The sequence below is a fragment of the Macaca mulatta genome, chromosome 9 (assembly GCF_049350105.2).
Source record: "Macaca mulatta isolate MMU2019108-1 chromosome 9, T2T-MMU8v2.0, whole genome shotgun sequence".
NCBI lineage: Eukaryota > Metazoa > Chordata > Mammalia > Primates > Cercopithecidae > Macaca > Macaca mulatta.
Window position 1 is genome coordinate 6,531,054 of NC_133414.1, and position 18,657 is coordinate 6,549,710.

The 18,657-nt window shown below is 37.5% G+C and overlaps 1 protein-coding gene across 1 annotated transcript; it reads left to right on the forward strand.

Annotated features, from left to right (window-relative positions):
* Positions 1-4: 4 nt before the first annotated feature.
* AKR1C1 (aldo-keto reductase family 1, member C1 (dihydrodiol dehydrogenase 1; 20-alpha (3-alpha)-hydroxysteroid dehydrogenase)) lies at positions 5-14,164 on the forward strand. The gene is given in 9 exon segments (NM_001195574.1): positions 5-102; positions 2,665-2,832; positions 3,680-3,796; positions 5,099-5,176; positions 5,621-5,743; positions 8,630-8,739; positions 9,014-9,179; positions 12,290-12,372; positions 14,122-14,164. Coding segments are annotated over 9 exon segments (972 nt in total). The 5' UTR covers positions 5-18.
* The last annotated feature ends 4,493 nt before the right edge of the window (positions 14,165-18,657 follow it).

The following is an 18,657-nucleotide window of genomic DNA, read 5'->3' on the forward strand; positions in this document are numbered from 1 at the left end:
GTCAGGCCAGTGACAGAAATGGATTCGAAACATCAGTGTGTGAAGCTGAATGATGGTCACTTCATGCCTGTCCTGGGATTTGGCACCTATGCGCCTGCAGAGGTAAAAATAATATTTTTAGTGTTCAGAGTTTAAAGGAGCAAAGCTAGAGTAAGTGGAAGCTGACCAGGTTGTCAGGCTTGTGTTCCCAAGTTACTCTGCATGACTCTCCTTAAAACGACAGTCTTTGTTCTGCAATGCAGTCTGGTCACAGGGTCATCTACTGCTTATTTGGGGCACTGTTTTGTCTTCTGTTTATGTTTATTTCACAGCCTGTCAGAGTCTATAAAACTCAGCAGAAAGAACACGGCCTGCCTACTCCCTCTCTTGAAGATTGATTGCAATGGGAGTGGTTTCTCTGTTTCTTTGTATAGTTGAACAGATATTTACTTCTTCCAAGAAGACACAATTCAGAGGAATCTTTATGGCAAAAGTTAGTGGAGACGGGTTGCATGAAATCTGTTGGGAGAGTATCACTGTTCTGATGGGCAGCCTCGTGCACCAAACTGTAATACTAGAGCTGGACTAAAGAGAATTTCCCATGTACTACTCTCACCTCTAGGAAAATTACCTGAAAGGATAAAATATCCTCATTTTAAGAAAAAATAAATACTAGAACGTAACAAGGAAAATTTAAATTCTTTGTCTTTGTTTATATGGGTCAGATTTGTATCAAAATATTATAACAGAGAAATTTCTTGTTTCTCTGACAAGAAAATTAATGGAATAGATTTTATTTTCTAGGCTTAGCTCTTTCTATACTGGAAGAAAACTTGTATCTCAAGACTGTCATGGGAATACAATGTGTATGAATAGGGACTAGTTATATAAAATTTGAGTCTCACATTTCTCATCTATACAATATAAGGATTTACAAAGGGACATTTTGAAGACCATTGACAGGAGTGGTTTACTTTAATATAAATTGTCACGGAGAGGAAGTAAAGATGAGAACACCACTGAAACTCCAGCTTTGGTAAGCCTTTGAGTGCTCGCACAGCAAAGAAATGATCAAGGATGATATGAGTAGTGGGCTGTGAGACCCAGTATCTAGTTCCTTGTAATTTCGTGGGAAAAAGAAAGCCTCTGAAATACTTTTAAGATAGGAAAACAGTTTGCTTTGTTTCTGTTTTTGTCATTTAAAAGATATACTTTCAAATCTGTATCCACATTTGTTATGTAAGTCAATAATTGTAACTTTCACTGCAATCATATGTTTCCTAAAAGAGTTGCCTTGAATTTATGGAGCTGAACCCCATTTTGCTAATCACTTACTCCCTGCAGTCTATTTCTTGTATATACAAATCAATATCCTTAGAGTATACATCTCTACTCCTAGTATTTAGTTCTGTCATGTAGACAGAATGGCCAAAGGCTGGGTAGAAAAGACTTAACATAATAGACTGCTATGCATAGATAGACAGGCCTGTTTCCAATATAAACCTGCTGGTATCTGATAAGGTGGATTTCTCGCTATTTTCTAACTTATAAGAATGGTGGCTATAAGTAACTGCTTGTGCAAACTGTGGAGTTTCTGTGTACCTGCTTTCCTTTTGGAGACTGGAAGTTTTGTGTCTGCTAGGCAGAGTGAGTCAATGTAAGCAGTCCCAGAGAAAATCTTAGTAATGGAATATGTAGAGAGCATCTCTTGTAGACAACAGTTCACATACATTGACAAAATGTGATGCTGGATAAAGTCAGAGCGTTCTGTGCAGCAACAGGGTGGGAGATGAATCACAGGAGCTTACACTGCATTCCTTCATAATTCCTTCCATGTGGCTATTTCCCCTTCTCTCTTTTCCTTCCTTCCTTCCTTCCTTCCTTCCTTCCTTCCTTCCTTCCTTCCTTCCTTCCTTCCTTCCTTCCTTCTTCCCCTCCCTCCCTCCCTCATTCCCTCCCTTCTTCCTTGTTCCCTCCCTTCCTCCCTCTCTCCTTCCTTTCTCTCTCTCTCTCTCTCTCTCTTTCCTTTTTCTTCTTTCTTTCCTTCTTTCTGAGACAGAGTCTCGCTCTGTCTCCCAGGCTGGAGTACAGTGGCGTGATCTCTGCTCACTGCAAGCTCCGCCTCCCGGGTTTACGCCATTCTCCTGCCTCAGCCTCCCGAGTAGCTGGGACTACAGGCGTCGCCACCACGCCCGGCTAATTTTTGTGTGTTTTTAGTAGAGACAGGGTTTCACCGTGTTAGTCAGGATGGTCTCGATCTCCTGACCTCATGATCCACCCGCCTCAGCCTCCCAAAGTACTGGGATTACAGGTGTGAGCCACCGCGCCCGGCCATTCCTCGTGTTAATTTCACCATACTAAAATTAATTAAGATTATATCTATATCTGTAGGTTGCGTCCTGTTAATTTTTCAAAAAAAAAATCACTGAACCTGAAATTATTTTGGGGACACTTCCAAGTTAGTGATTAAGCAGTGATTTTCTGTGACTGCAGAAGTTCCTGCTATGCCCAACCTTTATTACTAACTGGGAAAGACCCAGGCTGACTGGGATGGACTTGTTATTCTACATATAGAACATATCCAAGAAAGGAGGAAAAGCTGATTTTTGTGAACGTCGCTGCTTGTGCCTGAATTAACCCTCAGGCACATTAGTCAAAAAATACTGCCTTTGGTTGCTCCCCCAGGTTCCTAAAAATAAAGCTATAGAGGCCACCAAATTGGCAATAGAAGCTGGGTTCCGCCATATTGATTCTGCTCATTTATACAATAATGAGGAGTACGTTGGACTGGCCATCCGAAGCAAGATTGCAGATGGCACTGTGAAGAGAGAAGACATATTCTACACTTCAAAGGTACTGTGCCTATGATGAGCTTGTGTGCACATGTATTTATTGTGATTGTGTGGAGGTGGCAATTCTATGACTGGATCCATAGTTGACGGTGAATTGTGCTTATTTATTTCAATTTATTCACAATTATTCATGTAGTAAAACTAAAATCAAAAGCAGGAAATGAAGATGACTTTCTCATCTTTGCAGTGTTCCAATTCATGACTTCAAAGTGCCTTTCCTTTTTGAGTTCAGCACAGATCAGTATGGTTTAACATAGAATATAGAATCAGAAAGAATCCTAATCATATTATATTATTAGTTTCGTCCTGGGTGAGTTTCTTACATTTGTTACGATTCTCAGTTTCCATTATTGTGTTGATCATACAGAGAGAGAAAGCAATATAAGCAAGCTCTGTGAGTATTAAATAATAATGCCTACATTGTCTCAAATTGTGTCCAGCCCAAGTTGACATATTAAAAACTGTGTTTGCTTCCTAAGCTTCTAAACCACAAAGATACTTAGTCTTGCCCATTGGGCTGAATAGATGAAATAATTACACTACTAACATGAGTTGTAAAACATACCAAAGATAATTCAGATAATGGGTATGCTTATGATTTGATAACAATTTTTACCCTTTGAGTAATTTCACTCTTTCATTCAATATATGTACTAACAATATATCCAACATATTACAAAGTTCATCGGGATATGGCAGAACAAAAGGCATCACAAGAAGAGAGAGAATACGTTTGCCTGTGATCATTAGTTTTGAAGTAGTAGAAAATGTCTAAATATTAGGTGGAGCAAACTAGTAAAATTGGCTCACGTTTTCATTACACAACTTCCTTTCTCTCACCTCTGCAGCTTTGGTGCAATTCCCATCGACCAGAGTTCGTCCGACCAGCCTTGGAAAGGTCACTGAAAAATCTTCAATTAGACTATGTTGACCTTTATCTTATTCATTTTCCAGTGTCTCTAAAGGTGGGCAGCTTATGTGATCAAATTTATTTCACTTTTGTTGTCAGCATAAATATTGTTCTCATGGATATTTGAACTAAGCATTTTCCTAGATTGTTTTCATGGATATTTGAACTAAGCATTTTCTTAGGAGGACATAGGTATTATAACATGGAAGAAGAGCCCTAAACATAACTCCTAATTCCCTTTCTATTGAATACATTTTGAATCCATACTTCTGTGATGCATGTGTACAAGAAAAGAGAGTGCAGAATCCTCAAAGCCTCTGCCTCAAAAACTTGAGGAAGTGACAATCATCTCGTTGAAGGCACAAGGTCTTAGTTATGACTCCTGAGTTCACCTCTTGGGATGTTTACAGACACAGAGTTTCATGAAGTTGTGGTGTCCAGAAAAGCTGTTGCACATAGGGTGAACAATGAGTTTCCATCTTCTTGCCTCTTTTCAAGGGGCGAGAACTCAGTCCGGGTGTGTCTTAAACTACAAACCTTCATGGGAAACCTTGTTGCTTCTGCTTCCTCTTTTTTCACACTGGAGTTTTTATTTTTGCTTAGCCATGAATTATTGTGTCATTCATAACTTTTATTTTAAGGTTACAGAAAACTACTCAGACTAGTTAATGCAAGGGTGTATTAGATATAAAAATGGGAAGTCAAAGCCATGGATACATTCAGAATTTGATAAAATCTCTAAAAATGTATCCTTTCTCCATCCTTATCTCTGCTTTATTACAAAAGGCTTTTAAAATATTTGTTCCAACCTTTTTCATTGGTGGCATTTATGGCTTTGGAGCACTTTCAGGCTCATGGTCATTACCGTGAGCTCCTGTGCATTTCCCAACTTCCAAACTAGCCTTGAAAACGCCTCCATGGACCATGATTGGTTCATGGTCCTGTCCATGGAACATCACATGTTCAGGGAGATAAAGAACTCTGATAGTGGCATCTGGGTCAAAAGTACAATCCTTTATTCCTGGATATCAAGGTCTTTTGCAGTTGAAGAGAGGTATTGTCACAGAGAAAATTATAGGAGCAGAAGAAAGTAATGTAAGTCAATGATGACACTCCATTAGTAACCAGAAAGATGGTATTTATTTATACATATAATAGTTATAAGATATTAGAGGAAGTCTGTCTCCTGAAGACATTCCTTATACCTTCATATGTAGCACAGTTTGTACATATCACTCTCTGGAGCATTGCGTCACCTATCTCAAGGAGGATTAGTGTCCTTAAATGTACCTCAGAGCATGGCTATGTGTGGGGAAATTTATTTGTGACATTACTAAACTGACTGCTTCTACTTCAGCCAGGTGAGGAACTGATCCCAAAAGATGAAAATGGGAAATTACTATTTGACACAGTGGATCTCTGTGCTACGTGGGAGGTGAGTGCTTGGAGGAGAGCACAGATAAGAAAGATGAGATAGGAGATATCTGTTTCCTATCTTTCAAGTGCAAGAATGGAAAATGCACCATTGGATCAAAAACTTAGGAGTTTTACAAAGGTAGTTTTTGTAAGCAGTAAGGAAGAAGAAATGACAGGCATACAAAAGAGAGAAGTGGAGAAGAATTGAGGGTAAGGAGGACTGGGATTTCTTTCCTTGCCTGTGCACTAATCTCTCCAGTTTCCTAAGAAGGAAGCAAATTCTTACTCTTACAATCACTATCTTCTTCCCCAATTTTCTGTTTTATTTTCTCCCTTTTAAGAACCACGGCTACGTAGTTTGATTGTCATATCTAGACAGTTGTTTCTTTCACAGTTCTGTGTCACATTTATCTTGACCTTCAGTTGACTACACTAATGACACCTCACAATTCCTTTTTCCCAGGCCATGGAGAAATGTAAAGATGCAGGATTGGCCAAGTCCATCGGGGTGTCCAACTTCAACCGCAGGCAGCTGGAAATGATCCTCAACAAGCCAGGGCTCAAGTACAAACCTGTCTGCAACCAGGTGAGCACCCCCAGCCTCCTCTCTTTTCTGCTCTTCATGCCCCTCTTTCTGTCCTATTGCAAGTATCCATTCATTTAGTCCCACTGATCTTTGTAAAAGAGAAGATTCTAGAGAGCAAAGACTCTGTCTAGAAGGGCATAGAGGGCTCCTACTTGTACCCAGCTTAGAAAAGTCTTATGGAAAGGTGTTGCAACTTTGATGCTGAATTGTGAGTTATATTTAGGGGAAGTCAGTTCAATCAAGGAGGCCAAGGATTGTCAATTAGATTCAGGGAAAGGTGGACTTACCCCTAAGCTATGAAAGATGACCAGAGAGTGGATGGGTGAAGGTGATTTGGAGGAAATTGTGCATAGATATGAAGCCATGAAAAGATGGAATGAGCAGTACATAAGGAGAGAGTGAGAGCAAGAGAAGAGAAATACTAGGGATTTCCATGGAGTTCAGATGTCTCAGTGCCTCTTGGTATCTCTGCTTTCACGCTCCTTGACCAAGGGCATAGATACACTAAAAATTATCTGCAGACAATGAAGGTCATCCGTGATAGAAAGAGAAACTGACATGTTTATGGAGATAATCTGTTCAGAGTGGATGAAATCAACGCTGAGGAAGGTTCAGTAGAACATCGAGCTGACCAATGACTGCCCCGCTCCTAGTCTGCTGCTGTTCTTTGGAGTCTGTCATGCAATCAGCTGCTTAAACACATCTATTCTATGCGTGGTTCTTTCATAGCCTAGACATAATTCCATATTTTCCTTGCATCCTGATTGATGATTCCAGGCCTCCTTGATCAAATTGACTGCCCCCAAATGTTACACACATTTTAGCATTAAAGTCACCACACCTTTCCCAGTACCTTACACTTTTTTGTTTTATTTCATTTTTAAAAATTTAGAGTTAATGAGTAAAGATCAACAGTGGAAATACATAATGTATAAAATTTGTGAATTTGGTATAATGATATGGTGCCATGATAATTACATAAAAGCAATGAGAAATTAATGTGGTTTTAATACTAGTAGTTCCCCAATTTTTAATATGGCAATTTTCAAACTTTCCAAAAATTTGATAGAAGTACTACTGGAGGCCCATATTACCATTTATGTTCAAAATTACTAACATTTTACAATGTTATATAGGGATATATTTGCATAAATATATATAATGTTTCTAGAACCTTTTCAAGGTAAATTGTAAAGATGACAATTGACCCCTAGAGACCTCTCCAAGCATGTCACAGGAATGAACATATTCTCCCAGTTACAGTGTCATTACTGTATCTAAGAACATCATCTACAGCGCCCTCATGTCATTTGGTATCCAGTCCATATTTGAATTTTCCATTGTTTAATCAAAATGTCTTTTGTAGCTCTTCTTTTTTTTAACCAGAATTCAGTTGTTTTTATACCATTGTATTTTGATATCAGTTAACTTGTTTTTCCCAGTTATTGAAGGTTTCTGTAAATTAGAAGTTAGATGACAGTGTTTTATTACATTGGTTTAAATCTTTGGGGCAAGAAAATGTTTTTATCATGCCATGTTTTTCAAACTGCATCACACTAGACTGCATACAATCACAGAATGCCCCACTAGTGGTAAAGCTAGTTTTAAAAACTTGGTTAAACTAACGATGGTCAGATCTGTTGTTTTTAACACATGTTTTCTCTTTAACGATTACTAGTAATCTGCTGGGGGATAATTGTCGACAGAAGAAGTCATAGTCCCATGACGAATTTTCACATATGATTGAGTATACATCAGTGATTTGAAGTTTTTTGTATTGTATTTCTGTTTTCTTGTTTGTTATTTCCTTGGGTTTTTTACAGAAATTTTTCAATTTTAACCACTTGTTTAACTACTCTTACCTGACATTTTACTAAAAATAGTTTCTCAACAAGTAAAAGTAATAAACTATTATTCTGCTAAATCCAGGTAAAAGTTAATGTCTTCCTTCAGTTAGCAATGTACTGAGAATGTAATTACTATAATGATCACCATCAGAGTAGACAAATATTTGTGTTCTTTTTCTCATTCTCTCACTAATTACTATAGACTCATGGATTTTTGTCCTATGCTTTTTAATTCATTTTACTTATTTTTCAATGCTCATATCTACTCAGTAGGTATATATGTGTATATAGATAGATAGATAGATAGATAGATAGATAGATAGATAGATAGATATATGTGTGTGTGTGTGTGTGTGTGTGTGTGTGTGTGTAGAATTTGGTCAAAGACTCCTGAGGGTAGGTCTAAAAGACAAAAGCACTTGTTTCATAGGAAACCCACTGGTGACATTTGAGATGTCACCATACAAATCCATCATACAAAAAGGAAAAGTAATTAAAGATTATTAAAATTATCAGTATTTATACATATATGTATGTTTTCTAGTTCATCCATTATATATGGATATATATGTATCTCATAGATGGCATATATGATATGTATAAAATATGTTAGATGAATTAGAAAACATACATATATATGTATACATTTTGGTTCTTAATTAGGAAACTAGTTCTTTTGTCTTTCAGACCTGCTCTCATGACTCTTTGACCAAATTCTTGATATCTGGCACGATATGATGCCCAAAGCTCAAAGAATCTTACCTCATCCCAGCTCTGAAATGGCCGTGTCTCCTTCTAGTGGTCAGAGTTAGGGAGAAACCAGGATAGGGTTCATAGAGTTGCTTGTGCTCAGAAATAGCATTTCTATTTTCTTAGGAGGGGCATAAAATTTATTTTTATGAAAAAGATCATTTCTTGACAATAATATTCTCAGTTCGAATTTAATGCTCTATATTATTCGGCTTCTTTTACTTTGGTGATTTTAATATTAATATAACTTTTGGATTATCTGATGCCTTTCCATCTTGCTCATCTGCAGGTGGAATGTCATCCTTACCTCAACCAGAGAAAACTGCTGGATTTCTGCAAGTCCAAAGACATTGTTCTGGTGGCCTATAGTGCTCTGGGATCCCATCGAGAAAAACCATGGTAATAAGAGATACACGAATTTTACGTAAAACATTGTTTTAATTTAAAAAAATTTAATTAGCTCATGCTATTTCCTGGAGTTCACTGACAGCTGACTTGGGATGAGGGAAGAATTTGCATTTCTGACAAGATCCCAGGTGATGTTGAGGTTGCTGTTCAGGGGCCTCACTTGAGCAGCTCTGGTGCAGAGTGGATGCCTTAGTCTGTTTAGGGAGCCGCCTAACAAACTGTATCCCCAGCCTCAGGGTTTCAGCATTTCCGCCTTTCCTTCCAGGGTGGACCAGAACTCCCCGGTTCTCTTGGAGGACCCAGTCCTTTGTGCCTTGGCAAAAAAGCACAAGCGAACCCCAGCCCTGATTGCCCTGCGCTACCAGCTGCAGCGTGGGGTTGTGGTCCTGGCCAAGAGCTACAATGAGCAGCGGATCAGAGAGAACATGAAGGTGAGGAGCCGGGCTGTGGGCCTCAGGGCTGCTGCACAGTGTTCTTCACACGTGTACTTCTTGTAAGGCTCTCAGGATACCCTTGGGCCAGCTCCATTTCCCTGTATTTCCTATGCATGAACTCTTTGTGTACATCACAAGGATTTCTTCTACTCTGACACAGGAGAGGCAACACAGATGGAGAGAAATAGGATGGGATCAAAACCAGAGATTTGAATTAGCGTTAAGTCAATGATATCCATATCCCTCTGTTAGGGATATGTCCTTTTCTTTATTTTCTATAATGAGGTGTTTGATTAAATGTTTTTTAGTCTCCAAATCATCGCTGGTTTTTTGTTTTTTGTTTTGTATAATTATGAAGTATAAATTCCTTATATTTATTCTCTTAGAATTTTATCTTTGCAAATTGTTTCTTTAACTCTGCCTTTTTTTTTTTTTTTTTTTTTGGTGAGGTGGTTGTCTTTATTTTATGTGTAGGAGACCATATTTATACCAATACCTAAGGTTATAAAACAAGCCCAGTTAACACAGAGGCTTAATGCAAAAGCATTTATTGAGCACAAGATTCCATGGTTAGAAAATTAGCCTGGGCTCAGCCTAAACTCAGTCCAGTCCTTCTGTTCCTGGCCGGGCTCTCATGTGCATGCAGGGCAGTGAGACAGCTCTGCTTCAGGATGTCCATGGGGCATCTGTCTGAGCGCCCCCCTCTCCCATGCAGTTCTTTATCCTCCAGTCATCCAGCCCAGGGTTCGTCTCGGAACCGGGCACGACCCCAAGGCAGTGAGTGGACACGTGCAAAGCCTTTTCATGTCTAGGCTCAGAGCTGCCAACCATTGCTTCTGGGAAATTCTATCACTTAATGCAAGTTACACGATAGGTCAGACTCAAGGGGTGAGGAAATACACACCACCTCTTATTGGAAGGAGCTGGAAATTCATATAACCAAGCAAGTGGATACAGGGACATGTGATTGTTAGAGGGCATGTTCCTAATTAATCTATCAGTTATATGATATGTGTGAAATAATATATTAATAGGTATATGTATGAATACGAATATATGTAAATTGATGTATTATTTTATATATTCTCAAGAATACATCCAAGTCTCTAAAGAATATCAAATACATACATATATATGTATGTTTTCTAATTATATATAGATACATGAAATATGCATCATATATGGTATATATATTGTAAGTCCTATGTCGTATATATGACATATATCACATATATGTATATGTCACTATTTTCTAAAACCTTAAGTAAAATCAGTGTAGAAATCCATAGGATACTCTGAAATAATGACACAGAGAATGAGAATGAGAAAGAAAGTAAAAAATGACAATGAAACAATAGATGAATCTAGGTAATAGCATTCACTATATGATTTTAAAAATATTTTTAGACATTTGAAAACTGACAAAACAAAAAGGAAATGTCATAAAAGACTGTGGAAATTATCAGTATTTATATGTGTGTATGTTCTCTAATTCATCTAGTATACATAGATATATATATGAGATATATGTTATATATGTTCAATTAATTAGAAACCACATATGTATGTATGTATTCTGGATATTAATTCTTTAGAGACTTGAATGTATTCTTGAAATAACGTCTTTCAAATTTTACCTGTGTTGTCATATTCTCTGTGGTTGTTTTCACAAACAAAAGTTTCTATCCTTCATGTAGACTCATTTTTCATGCCTCTTTCTTGTGGTTGGTGAGTTTTGTGTCTTATCCTATATTGGGACTATCACAATATTTTACTGTGTTATCTTACAAAATTATTAATATTCTTTCCTTATAAATTTGGTTAATTCGAATAGGATTGACTTTTTAAATACTATATGAAATAAGGATCCAAACATGCATACCTAATTTTTGAATTTTTAGCAAAATCTCCCACCAACATTTATTGAAAAGTTCACATTTGCTCACATAACTGATTTTTTTACCTGTAACATATATGAAATTTCCATGAACAATTATCTGGCCTCTCTTCCATCTTCAATTAACTTTTTTACTTTTCTGTACTATGATGTTAAAAAGTAAATTTCACTTCCAGTATGTTACAAATATTTTTCTAACTTCATTTATTTAATAATATCTTAGCAATTCTTGACTAATGTGTTATTGAAAATTTTGAATTGTCTTATTAACTTCTGCAAGGAAATAAATGTTTTAGTCTCTTCTTGACATTGTAATAAGCCTACCGATCAAGGTGGAGAGAACGGAATCTTTGACAATATGGAGATTTCCAATCCATGATCATAATATGAATTTCCCACTTATTAATAAATGGTATTTTAATAAATATAACATTAATTTCATAACTTTCTCCATTACTGATAATTATAATAGTTTTTGATAACTTTTCATTTTGTTTTGTGGGTTTTCCAATATTAGAAATTTTAATAGAAATATTAAAAGAATAATGCAACACATCTTCTTACCTAGATTCAAGTGTTACATTGATGTCATTTTTTTACTCTTTCTCTCATTTTCTGTATTACTCCTTCAGTTTCCCTATTGATTTATATGCTTATTTGATTTAATGTATTAGAGTGACATCTTTTTGATATTTAGAGTCTCCCAAATTTATACAGTGAGTACCCATGCTTTTTTAATGTGAAATCATTAATATTTAGACAATTATAGGCTTGAGTAATGTTGAAAACTAATTTTTCCTATTATACCTGTGCATTAGAGAGATAGATATTCAACATTATTCATCAAACCTACTAAATTACACTAGACATTACAAAATTTGCCTCTAGATTCTTGTGGGTCTTCTAGGTACATGACCCTATCATGTGGGCACAATGTCAGCTCTGTTTCTTCTTCAGCATCTTTTGAGATATTCTCTTTGTCTGCAGTGTTGTACAGTTTCAAAATACTTTATCTCGGAATGGATTTCTGCTTACTCTTCATCTGGTTTTCATTGACCCCTTGAGTGTTTAGAGAGGTCTTTCATAAATTTTGGAAACGTATCAATCTCTTAAGTATTGTCTCTGCACCCTACTGTCTGATTTACTTGGTGTTTCCCAATTGGCAATGATGTAATCTAAAAATAATTAAAGTTTTCTATTACTTTGATAGGTCTTTGAATTCCAGTTGACTTCAGAGGACATGAAAGCCATAGATGGCCTAGACAGAAATATACGATATTTGACCCTTGATATGTAAGTAATTTTGGTGATGGGTGTCCTAATTTATTTTCAGAGGAGGAGTGTAGGATGGGTGTTGAGAGTGACCTCCACAGCAGGGGCACAGAGGCCAATGTGAGACAGAGGTGAGACAGGAGCTTTCTGGGCCTCTCCTCCTGGATTCACTCCAGAGCCCTGTTCTCTGGCAGGGAGAGTGGCCCGGGGTCAGCGTGGGTTGACTTGTGCCTCTGCTCTTATGACTTCATGAAACTTTCCAGAGCACCAAGATCATTGCTGAATCTGCACCTTCCATGTAGGCCTGGCATTTCTACCACTGTCTAGTGCCATGCTGCAGATATTACCCATGTGTTCGCATTAGATGTTTCCAAATTTGTGCTTATATGTTGTTCTTCCCAACCTGCACAATGTCTTACCAGATGAAAGGCAGTTCCACCAACCTTGTGGGCCAGGTTCCAATTCCCACCTACTTCACATGGAATTGCTTGCCAGATCCTGTCAATTTAGCATTTTCAATCTTTTCAAACCTTTTCCCTCCTTTTCTTTGCATCTTTTCCCATGAGCCAAACACAGCATTTGCCTACAAAAATTCTGTCTTAGTGGAGCAAATAGGAGGGCTTGGCCTTGATGTTCTGCAATATGGAGATCTCAGTGCAGAGGATGAAGAAATTTTAAAATCAAGTGAAGAGTGTAGATGCAAAAGCACCATTGCTGGAGATAATTTATAACCAATAACAGACGTTTACTATTCCTCTATGTTCTAAGGTTCTAGGATTCATAGAAGGTCACTCATAAAATGAGGGGAAAAAAGAAGTTATGTAACTGATGGCAGTGGAGATTTTAATAACTAATAGAGATGATGAGATAATGTGTAAAAAAACAAGCACAATGGCACATCATAAGTGTGCAAAATTTGGTAGATATTATTAGTAGTATTTTATTATTTAGAGGAAAATACCAAATGAAAAAGGAAATCATAAAAAAGAAAAGGAAAAGTGGCAAGCATTAGAAATTTTTTACAACCAATTAATGTTTTCTGGGATCGTAAAATCAATCACTAGTGCTATTTCCTAGAATTCAAATATGATCTGGAGTAAACCACTTGCAAGCTTCTGAGTGTTTGCTCTTGGTGTAATCACAAAGGATAGGCTCAATTCCCTAATTAACAAGTTGTAACTGTACATGTGAGCAGTCATTTATCTGTGTCTTTATGGGTTATTGGTGCCTATAAAATGGTTTATGCATTGTAGCTCTTTGGATATTGGACCCTATATCAAACACAACAATTTACATTTCTGAATCTAACCAGTGTGTTGCATATGATAGGCAGGTAATAATACGTTAAGTGATTAAGTATTATTGCTACCAGTATAATTGCCATACTCAAAATTGTTTGTTAGTGATGAGCATATATCTACCTTGTTCCTCTTCAGTGTAAGGCAGAATGAGTTCCTGTTTTTACTGAGAATTTGAAATAGAAAAGTCAGAATATCTCTTTGCTCTGTTGACAGATGTAGAGAAATATGTTTGAACATTTGACTTTGTGTGTTTTATGTGTTAAGTTCCAGGCAGGGGAATAGAATTAAGTGATTATTTTGAAAATACAGATACAATAAAGTTATGTTCATTAAACTAAGAAACACAGATTCTAGAGCAGTCAGAAAATGAACTTCTTAACATCTACACTAGTGGCTGTTTCCTACACTGTGCTACTTGCTAGTAACAGAGTCATTGCCATTCAGGGTGTACATTTTTTTCTCTTTCCAGTTTTGCTGGCCCCCCTAATTATCCATTTTCTGATGAATATTAACATGGAGGGCATTGCATGAGGTCTACCAGAAGGCCCTACGTGTGGATGGTGACACAGAAGATTTCTCTATGCTGGTGACTGGACACGTCATCTCTGGTTAAATCTCTCCTGCTTGACCACTTCACCAAGCTACAGCTAAGCCCATTGGCCAGAAAAGACAGACAATAACTTTTTTATCATTTTGAAAAAATTAAATGCTCTCTCCTAAAGATTTTTCACCTGCTTTAGTCTCCATAACTTCTATGTTTTCTTTCCTTCTGACACACTAATGACCCAAAATTGTGATTTGCCTATGTGTTTAGGGCCGGGGTTGGAAGATGATAACAACCATTTAAGATTCATTTCTGCAGTGGGAATGGGTGGAGGTTCACCCTCTGGGAAAGGGGCAGGTGACAGGTATTGGTCAGTGCCTCTCTAGCTCTTGTTGGAAGCAGCACATGCAGCATGGAGTCTACAGGGTGAGCGATATTGACCACCAATTCATGGGGTCCCTCCAGCAGTGTGAGGGTCAGAGTTTCTGGAGCCTTGGGAGGAGGCATCCCTGTGAGAGGGGGCGTCAGGGAGGTGGAAGGGCACCCACCAGAAAAAGTGATTAGAAGTGAGGTATGAGGAGGTTAAATAAGAGAGAGTCAAGCACATCTCTGCTTGGAAAAACATTTCAGCACCCTTTTTTTTTTTTTTTTTTTTTTTTTTGATCATTATATCTTGTTCATGAAAGGGAACTTTCCACAATGCTTTAACAAACCCCACAGCTGAGAGTCAGGCATGAATCTTTGATGTGTGCCCAGTCACAGCGTTGACCCTATTGGTCTCTGGTGGGGCAAGACATCAAAGTCATCATTGACTAATCACATTCCCCTGACTACCTCATATTTAGAAAATATTCTTAGATTGTAAAAATGTGCTGTTCATTGGTTATATTTAATCTTTTAAATATTTTATACATTAAGCAAAGCATAGTTACAAGTATAAAACAGAAATATCCCAAAGTCATTATGTATTGCACTCAAGATTAAAGTGGGAAATAATAAATCTAATAAATCATGTGTTCCGAGACTTCAAGCATCTTTTGGAAACAGGGTATGTGAAACAGCACACTGTTTTCAAACATTGGTAAATTTTAAGAACAACTCTTACAAAGGCATTTCATTCTTATACATAATTTTCAGGGGAACTAAGTAAATCAGCTAATCATGAAGACATGATTTTCATTTCAGACAACACTTTTGAAAATGTGGGATAGTCTCAGGGCTTAATGATCAAAGCATTTTGAGAACAGTGGTTTTTAAGCTGGGCACACTTTCTAACACATTTACCCGCCACTATTCTTACTCTAGTAGCCACGTTAACCCCTTCAGAGACTCCTTCTCAAGGCATGTCTCAGAGCTGATAGGCATCCCAGCAAGTTTGCAGCTCACAATTTTTCCGTAAATTACTTACTCTATAAAATTGGAGGAGGCCATAAACTTTAGAGGGCCCTAGACCAATTTTTTGGATTATTTTTGGTCTACTGTCATTCCGTTGATGATCTTAGATATTCTCTGCATTAAATATCACCTCTAGGCAGAGAAATGCCCCCACAAATATTTCTAGCTCAGATTTTTCCTCCAAATTCTACAATGGAAGATCACAGTGTGAACTCTGCATCTCCACATTAAAGTCTAAACGACATTCGCACTTAGCATGTCTCAAAGAAACCTCATGTAAACCACGGCCATCCTGTTCTACCTTAACTTTCTGAGTCTAAGGAATGATAATTTCACATCTCATAAACCCAATTGATATAATTGTCAAGAAAAGATTGACATTTTGTTAAAACTTAATAGTCAAGTGTGTAACGCTTAAGCAAACTTTCATATTTCAAATCTCTTTTGCACGTGTAACTCTGACTTCAAGATGTGAAATAATCATTGGGTCAGTCATTTGTAAATACTAAAACTGCTATGGACTTTTTCCAGTTTGTCACCATCCATTTTTATAAAACTCTTACGGTTAAAAAAGAAAAAAAAAATTTACTCAGCATTTCATAAAGCCAAACACCCGATTTCAGGAACACTTATGAGGTCAAAAAATTGTATAGGGACGTCTAATCACTAATTTTACTATTTTTTCTCTCAAAGAAATGCTGAAGGGAAGAATTCAGGTTGAATGAAAGGAAATAGTAACTTATAGCCATATAGAATTATAAAGATTTCTTGTAAATGTGAATATACGGTAACATAAAATCATGTATTTTTGAAATTTTGGATTCTACTCATTATTTTACTTCAAGATTTAAAATATAAATGTCTAGAAGTTAATATGTGTGCAATGTAGGAAGCTGTAATTACTGACCAAAACCATGTGAAGTGGAGAAAACCTGGGGATGTAGATTTTTTTTACATGAAATTGAAGTTAAATTCATATTGATTTAAAGAAAATTATTGTAACTTTTTAAAGTTTTTGTCATCTCCACAGCAATCACAAAAAGAATAATTGTAGAATATATGCAAGAGGAAAATCAGAAGGGAATCCAAACTTCATTTAAAAAATCACGCGGCTGGGCGCGGTGGCTCAAGCCTGTAATCTCAGCACTTTGGGAGGCCGAGACGGGCGGATCACCAGGTCAGGAGATCGAGACCATCCTGGCTAGCACGGTGAAACCCCGTCTCTACTAAAAAATACAAAAAACTAGCCGGGCGAGGTGGCAGGTGCCTGTAGTCCCAGCTACTCGGGAGGCTGAGGCAGGAGAATGGCGCAAACCCGGGAGGCAGAGCTTGCAGTGAGCTGAGATCCGGCCACTGCACTCCAGCCTGGGCGACAGAGCCAGACTCCGTCTCAAAAAAAAAAACAAAAACAAAAACAAACAAAAAAAAACAAATAAAAAATCACGCAACCTCACACAATGGTAGTAACGGTGGATATGAAGGATAGAAAGCTATAAACCTCGTAGGAAAACACTGAAAATGGCAAAAGTGACTCCTTCCCTGTCACCAATGACAGTCATGTGTTGCATAACGCCTGGACTATCTTCTGAGAATGGCTTTGTTAGGCAACTCTGTCATTATGGGGACATGATAGCATTAGAGATAATTCTCTCAAACACTGTCATGGCCTTATCAACTATGCTTCTGTAATGTTCTAAATCCTTTGCTGCCATTCCAACAATGTTTACCACATTTTCCTAAGAAATGGGATCCATTTCACCAAACCACTTTTCTTGCTCATTCATAAGAAGCACTTCTCATTTGTTAAAATTACATCATGAGATTGCAAGCATTCCGTAACATTCAAGTTCCAATTTGAATTCTAGTTCTCCTGCTATTTCTACCACATCTGCAATTACTTTCTCCACTGAAATCTTGCATTCCTCCAAGTCATCCATGAGGGTTGAATTCACTTCCTCTAAACTCCTGTTCAAGTTAATGTTTTGCCCTCCTGTCATGAATCATCAATGTTTTTAATGGCATCTAGAATAGTAAATCTTTTCCAGAAGGTTTTCAATTTTCTTTGCCCAGGTTCTTCAGATGAGTCACCATGGTAGCCGTAGACTTATGAAATGTATTTCTTGAACCATAAAAGAACAACATCAAAATTACTCTATGATCCATGGGAAACAGAATGCATGTTGTGTTAGCAGGCATAGAAACAACAATAATCTCTTTCAACCTCTGTGTAAGAGAGCTCTTGGTTGATTAGGTACCTTGTCAACAGGCAGTTCTCATTTCAAAAAACTGTTTTGCTTTGCTGAGCAGTAAGTCATAACAGTGGGCTTAAAATATTCAGTAAACCATTATTTAAGGAGATGTGCTGATATCTAGGCTTTCTTGCTTTATTTATAGAACACTTGCAGAGTAGATATAGCTTAAATCTTAAGGACCCTAGGATTGTTGGAATGGTAAATGAGCATCATGTGTTACAATATAGCTAGCCAGGGAGGGGAAAGATCTCTTTATAAAAGCTACTGAAAGAAATCAGAGATAACACAAACGACAAAACAAGTACAAGAGGCAGCAAAAGGTAACAGATGTCAACTATAAGATCTCATCAAGAACTAAGAAAATGGAGAAAAGTACAAGATGGCAGATGGAAGGCAGTGTTAGCATGCCTCTCCCACTTGGAGATTAGTGTGTAGGGATTTACATTGTGAATTTCTTTTCAAGAACAAATGCAGAGACTTAACAGAAACACGAAAAAATTTTACGTACACTTTGAAGAAGTCACAGGCACAGCCCTACTCCATGAAACAAGAAAAAAACACCATATCCCCAGATTCTTAGGGGACAGAGTTCACTCCAGAGTATACATCCCCACTGGGGATCTGGAAATTCAGGCCACAAGAGAAGGCTTTAATCCTATGCAGAGTGGGAATGCATTTAGGGAGCCAGTGAAATACACAAATAGAAGCAGCAGTGGGAGGTGCCTTGCAGGCATTCCCAGTCTTCAGTGTGAACTCAGGGAAGCCATTCCTGACTATATGTCACAGGGGCCCTTGGCGAAGTCAGCAAATGAGC